The 7,154-nt window shown below is 52.0% G+C and overlaps 1 protein-coding gene across 1 annotated transcript; it reads right to left on the bottom strand.

The window, feature by feature from the left end:
• Position 1: 1 nt before the first annotated feature.
• Positions 2-1,182, bottom strand: LOC102485416 (homeobox protein MSX-3-like; the record flags this gene model as incomplete). The annotated part of the gene is made up of 2 exons (XM_006147002.1): positions 951-1,182; positions 2-276 (listed from the first exon to the last, which is right to left on the bottom strand). Coding segments are annotated over exons 1-2 (489 nt in total), but the record flags the coding sequence as incomplete, so codon positions are not given.
• Between the last annotated feature and the right edge of the window lie 5,972 nt (positions 1,183-7,154).

Here is a 7,154-nt window from a genome sequence, read left to right on the forward strand (position 1 = left end):
CCGGGGGTAGCAGCGGCTTGTAGGCCAGCTTCAGCTTCTCCAACTCTGCCTCTTGTAGCCTTTTGGCCTTGGCCCGGCGGTTCTGAAACCAGATCTTGACCTGCGTCTCAGTGAGGCTCAGGCTGCGGGAGAATTCGGCTCGCTCCGCGATGGACAGGTACTGCTTCTGGCGGAACTTGCGCTCCAACGCCAGCAGCTGAGCGGTGGTGAAGGGAGTCCGCGGCTTTCGGTTGTTCTTATGTTTTCGGAGGGTGCAGGGTGGAGGGCTGGGGGCACCTGTGAAAAAAGAGAGACACAAAGCAGTCATTTAAACGCCAGTAATGCGCGCTCCTAACCTGACGTTGCCAGATTCCCGCGAAGGCCAGTTCTGCGTGCAAGTCCGGGTTCCATGACTGCAGTCTTCCGTGGTGGCGAAACCCCAAAAGCCACTGGAGTAAGAGAAACAAGGCACGCAGTGGGGAGATAGCGGGGATGGAGGGGTAGGCCAGTGTGGACTCGGGCTCTGCTCCCCAGACAGGCGACCCTGCGTTCCAGAGAGAATAGGGACTGCCCACTTGGTAGTTCGGGCGAGAGGCCGCTGCAAGAACTGAGCAGTGAGCCGGGAATGAGAACACAGCGAAGCAGAGGTTAACCACTTAAAGGACAGACGGAGCCGGTTAGGGGTGCTTGGCATGTAGAGTCTTGGAGCCTACAAGTTGGGATCATGGACTGTGAACTCCTCCGCGGGTAAAGAGAGTACTGAAACCCAACCGGCGTGGGGCATGGGACCGGCTTCAGGAACTGTCGGCGCCGGAGGTCTGGGGAGGGCTGTTTTCTTTTTTGCACTCAGGCTTGCGCGTCAGCGTCTAGTTACTTAAGTTACGAGCGACATCGCCCTTCCCGCCCTGGTCCTCCAAGCCCGGGCTAGACGGGCTCCACTTATAGCCCGGATTGCGAAGCTGGGGACTTACGTGGGGGGGATGCGCGGGCGGCCGGCGGGAACCAGGCCCCAGGCTCCGAGACGCCCAGCGGCCTCTCCTCCCCCGGTTCCGCGGACTCCGCAGCCGGCCCGCGCTCTGCCTCCAGCAAAGACTCGACGCTGAAGGGCAGCGGACCAGGCCCTGCGCCGCCCCCGCCGCGCGCCCTGAGCCCAGTCGGGTTCATGCCGAGAGACGCCGGAGCCATGCGCCGGGCTGCGGGTGCGGGGCTGACCGGGAGGGGCGGGCGGGACGTTAGGGGCAGCGCGCGGCACCACTGCCCCTGGGTAGGCGGCGCCCCCGCCCTCCTCACCCTATAAAAAGGTGGTGCGGCTTTCATGCGCCGCTGTCCAATCGTCGCTATCGCTGATGTGCGGGCTTCGGTGCCGGTTGGCTTCGCTGCTCTGAGAGGCGGGACGGATAGGGGGAGGCGGGGCCGCTGCCTGGGACCGGTGCGCCCTGGCCCGGGATGGTTTGGCCGCTTTAGTGCCGAGATTCCCGCGCCCGCGTCATCTCCTGGCTTGCTGCGGGCCTGGCCCGCACTCCTTCCAAGGAGATTGCTGGGGTTATTTCGGCGCCGCGCGGTGCTGGCCTCAGCCTCTCGGTCCTGAGGAACCGACCGCAGGTGCGGTGGCCCGGTGGATCCGCTGTCAGGGCACCGGCCCTTGGCCCCGCGCAGAGCCGGCGACGTGGAGTGTTTGGCGCTGTGAGACATTTAGTGCGCGCCCTCCCGAAGTATCATCCCGTTGTCGCTCACTCGCTGCTCTTTTCTCTGCATCCCAGCCCTTAAGCGCAGAAAGCCCGGAACTTGCCTACTTTGTCCCCGGTACTCTCACGGTACTCTGGGGGCCTCATGTGACCGACCCCGCGCCCAGAAACTCTGCTTCTGCCCTCTCGAAGTCGGGGATAGTGTACTAGTCCCTGTGACTTTTCGGATCGTTGAGGTCACCAAGCGTCTTTCCAGGCAGGATCCGCCCCATGCGCTGCTTGTGTGTTCCAACGCCCAACCCTAGGAGTGACTGGTGTGACACGTCGTGGGTCCCTGGGTAGGGGCCACGGAGAAGGTGGCTAGGGGCAACCTCTTACCGGCCTCAGATGCAACGCTTGGGCAACAGATTCTGTGCCTGGGACTGTTTCTGGCCGGGTGCGCGGCTGTCGTCTCTGGGTGCGGTTCACCATCAGCCTCTAGCGCTTGGCGCTTGTCTGGCTCCATCGTTCCGGCAGACCAATGAAAGGTCCCAATGAAACTACAGACCTTGGACGGGGAAGGTTTCCGACTGACCCCAGTCTGGCGGGGCGAGGATGGGCCCTGGGCTGCTCCCGGGAGTTGTCCTAGGACCCAGGAGGGGTCAGAGAGGGAAGAGCTGAGGATCTGTAGAAACTTGCTCTTATGTGGATTCTTTTTCCAAAACTTTACAGATCTTTTGATTTGAAAACCTTCTCTAGTGTTGCAGTGAGGTGTCACTTAGCAAGTCTCTTCTCCAAGAGAGGAATACAGACTGGGTTTTAGGACCAATCACGAAATTGGTTTTGGGGTAATAACTTTATGTCTGATTAATATATTTAGAATACAGACACAACAATCCAAATCAACATGTATTTCTTTTCAAACAAAAACAAAGTTGCCTTAATGAAGTCCAGCTTTGGGGAACTGTTTAACTGTCTAACTCAGTCAGAGAAATTCAAGGAGCAATTTTTTTCTTCATCCAGATTCAGAAGAGTAGCTAAAAGGGGCCCTTAGGGGGTTCCCAGGTGAGGCTTGGTGTCTGCAGTGTGGATCTGTTCTTTCTGTATTTTAAGCCTGATTGCCTCTTTCTAATATAATAAAGATGTTCTGACTTGATTGAAGATAATTGCATTGTTAAGGCACTTTCTTTGAAGGTCTGTCTTAGAGTTTATCTTCACCAGGCTACTCACTGGAGTGTTCAAAGAAGAATTTTAATAAGGATGACAGCTGGCTGGCCTGGGCCTGCCCCACATCCGCCTCAATGCCCTGAAGGTGGCCTCTGGGTGGATGAAGCAGGAGCCTGTGGCTATTGGGGAAAGGACAAGGACACAGGGCCAAGAGCAGGTCAGCTCTGAGGGGATCCTGCCCTGCCAGGGACAGTCCTGTCTTGCATTCTTGTCCTTTCTCTCACCTCCCAATGGGTGTTTCTATTGGCATCCTTCCTTGTGGGGCAAGGAGGGGCAGCTTCCAAACTGTCTGGTACCACCGACCTCAGTTAGGAGGCTGAGAAGGAAGGGAAGATGCAAGGGGATGGAGGGCACCCCAGGATGGGCATGGAAACCTGTTTCCCAACATTGGGTCTTCAGGTGTTCTGTACAGACCTGGAATAGTTGTAGCAGGAGTGGTGGAGGTGAGAAAGAATCCCTTCTGACAACATGGTGGCTTTGGGTGCAGGAACATAAATTCCATATGCAAAGAGTGTCTGGAGAGTTTCTGGCCACCAGGAGACAGGAAGACGATTTGAGCATGTGGCTTCCCAGCAGCTTAGAAGCAAGCCTTGTGTCTGTGTAGATGCTTTGACAGGAGGCCAGACACAGCCACTGGTGGTGAGCTGAGGCCAGCAAAAAGACACCCCCAGTCCCAGTTGTTTCCCTAAAATGATAGCAAAACCTCCAAAGACTGCCGGGCTTACTCCACACTTTGGCAGATACTTTGTTTGAATAGTGTTATTTACTTCTTGTGTTTTGGTGGTACTTTTGGTGCTGACTTCATTGAGAATAAATTTTTTTTTCAAGAGATTTTTGCTATAGGGCATGATGTGTGCTCACTGGAGAAACAGAGACAAAGAGACAGAAAACAAGAAATCACCCCTGGGGGAGTGGAGGGAGATGACCATGCCACAATCCCTTCTCTTTCATTCTCCTCTCGGGTTCTTGGGCACGCACGCACACGTGCCCAGCATGAGTTTTAAGCCACCGGGTCCAGGACGCCAACCGCGGTCAACTACGTGGGAGTCCAGCGACATAACCATTATGCCATCTGCTGGCCCCTAGAATGAATACATCCTTTTTTTTGGAGAGGTTTTCGCTATAGGGCACGTGCGCTCGCCAGACAGACAGAGAGAGACATAGAGACAGAAAGCGAGAAATCACCCCCCAGGGGGGATGGTCACGCCGCAATCCCTTCTCCTCCATTCTCCTCTCGGGTTCTTGGGCACGCACGCACACGTGCCCAGCATGAGTTTTAAGCCACCGGGTCCAGGACGCCAACCGCGGTCAACTACGTGGGAGTCCAGCGACATAGCCATTACGCTAACTGCTGGTTCCCTTTACATTTCAGAATTCAGTGATAATACAGATATTGGAGGATGAAAAGGAACACTATAAGATTTTTGAGAAGGGCTTTCATTTTGTAGGATTTATATGATCAAGTTTAGAATTTGACAGTATAAAAAAAGAAACAGTCTTGGGACCAGCAGGTAGCATGGTGGTTGGGGCGCTGAACTCCCACAGGGCCTCCTACCGTGGTTTGAGTCCTAGACCTGGTGGCTTGAAGATCACACCTGGCAAGTGTGCATGTGTGCCCCAAATCCCAAGGGAGAATAGAAGAGAAGGGCTTGCAGCATGGTCATCCCCTCCAGTGGTGGTTTCTCACTTTCCCGCTCTCCCTCTCCCTCTCTCTCTCTCTCTCTCTCTCTCTCTTCCTAAGGCAAACACATTAAAAAAAAAAAAGATATACCAAAATAAATGTATACTTTAAAATAAAAAAATAAATAAAAAGAGTGCTCAGCAAACAGTGTAATGGTTACATTGTTGGACTCCCACACAGTCAACTGTGTTTGGAGTCCAGGACCCTGAGGCTTAGAACTCATGTCAAGTGTGTGTATGTTAGTGGTTAAAATCCCAAGAGGAGAGAATTGAGGAGAAGGGATTGCAGTGTGGCTATCCTGCCTGTGGAGTGATTTCTTGTTTTCTGTCTCACTGGTGATTATGCATAGCCTATAGTAAAAAAAATCTCTAAAAAATAAAAAATAGCCCCCCTTCTCACTTCAGTCTTGGGCAGATGTCCCGCCGAGGTGGTGTAGTGCATGCTGGACTGAACTGCAGTGCTTGAAGCCACATGGATGACCATGAGTTCAGATCCACAGGGCAGCTTGAAAATACAGGGAGTACAAGTATGGGGTGCCCTAGATCCCGAGGAGCTAGAGAGCTGGGCAAGGGGATCACAGTATTTGTTTTTTCCTCTCTCTCTTTCTCTGTCACACACATTCATGGTTGATCATTAAAACAAAACAAACCACAACAAAACTTGGACAAAGAGGAGCATTTAATGCTGCACAGTTGTGGCTTCGTAAGACCATAGCTAGACAATGCCATGCAATTGAGGATGAAACCATGTTATCAAATGAAGTGGTACAACTGCTTCCGGATATTGATGACTTGTGTCCAGCCCTTTATGAGAAAAAAAAAAAAATCACAGATTTCCTTAAAAAAACATAGTCAGCAGTTTGTAATAAGCAGTTTGTGGACAATGGATCTTTACTGGCAGCTGACTACCATGGACTCATTCCAGGCCAGAATCACCCAAAGGCCTCACTTCCCAGACAATTTAATCTCTAAGGAAAAGCAATTGGAAACCACCAACTTAGCTCTGTCCTCTTACAAAATTGCTATGGCCTCAGGCAACCACCAACTCACCCTGAAAGGCTAGGGCTATGTTTCCCAAAGACATTTTTGTTTGGCACCTTTGGTTTTTTTCCTTCCCAACTCAGAAAATTGCCCCAAACACAGTGACACTTTACCCACAGCTCTAGCCAGAAGCAGACCAATTGGAATGAGCTCTGATGGTTAGGGGGGTGAGAAGGGGCAGGTGGGACATGAGGTCCATCAGATGGGACAGGGAGGTACATGAGCAGGACAGTGAGGTACACAAATGGGACTTGAGGTGCACAGTGGGACATGAGGTGAACCTGAGGATGCCAGACAAGGCCTGACAGAGAAAGGCTCAAATGCAGATGGGGATTGAGGATAGGAGTCACTGGGAACCCCAGGTCTCATGCGCTTCCTCTCCTTTGCATCTCTCGTACTGTCCTGTTTTTTCTGCTGACTCATTTTCCCAGTTACCCTTTATGCTCAGGCTAAAAACTTTGCCAGTCTTCTTTTGAAAGAGAAGAATCAGAGGAGAAACCTGTCTTTATTGAGCGATCATTCACTCAATACGTACATATTCTTTTCTCCAGTGTAGAATGACCTCTCAAGAGGCCCAGGGGTCCTGCAACCAGTTCATCACACTGTGGTCATTGGTGGTCCAGCCAGAGAGCTCCCATTCAGTCTCCTGCAGGGGCAGAGTTGAGGGGCAGCCATGGTGCAGCACTTCTTGGATCCAGCTGGGGTGGGAAAATGATCTGTCCGTCATAGAGACCTGAGCTTTGAGCTCCTGGTTCTGGACCAGGCTGGACAGTTGCAGGTTAGCTGAAGTCACCACTGTCTCCCCTGAGAGAGATGAGGGCTCACTGTGGGTCACAGATGAGGGCCTGAGAGCTGTGGAGCCACCAAGAGACTCTCATGACGTTCTGCAGATATGTACAGTTCATTATTTGGGGGATTACTGAACTGTAGATATTTGTTTTATGTTGGCAATGAACATTTTTTTGGAAATGCTTTGGGAAAGAAAAAACAAAACAAAAAAAGCTATGGCAGGGCAGGGGCGGGAAGGAGGGAAACATCACTACTTGAGAGAGCCAAGAATGAGGACAGTATGGTTGTGGAGATGTAGGAAACTGATTTCCCTTTCAGGTTTGGCCCTTCGCTGCCCCAGAGCAGACAAGACAGTCCCGGCAAGTGGGCCTCGGTACGACCGCTCTAGGGCAACCAGGAGTGCAGAGCACCCACCTTGAAGGGACACAGCTGCCGGAGCCCCTTCGCAGCAGCCTGCAGCAACCCAGAGCTTATCAGTGCTATTATCTCAAGTAACCAGCTTGCTGTTGCATTGACTTTCTATATTGCTTTTCTGTTTTCTCTTTCATTTATTTCAAATGTGTGTTTTATTATGTTTTTTTCCTACTACTTAATTTAGGTTTTCTTTTCCTTTCCTTTTTTTTTTTTCTTTTTCTTCTTTTTTAATTTATAGAAGTTGAGTCATTGAGGGACCAAGCAGTTGGCGAAATGGCTATGTCGCTGGACTCTCATGTAGGCAACTGCGGTTCGGGTTCGAGTCCTGGACCCAGTGGCTTAAACTCACGCTGGGCACGT

Source organism: Tupaia chinensis, unplaced genomic scaffold (assembly GCF_000334495.1).
Source record: "Tupaia chinensis unplaced genomic scaffold, TupChi_1.0 Scaffold000197_1, whole genome shotgun sequence".
Classification (NCBI taxonomy): domain Eukaryota; kingdom Metazoa; phylum Chordata; class Mammalia; order Scandentia; family Tupaiidae; genus Tupaia; species Tupaia belangeri.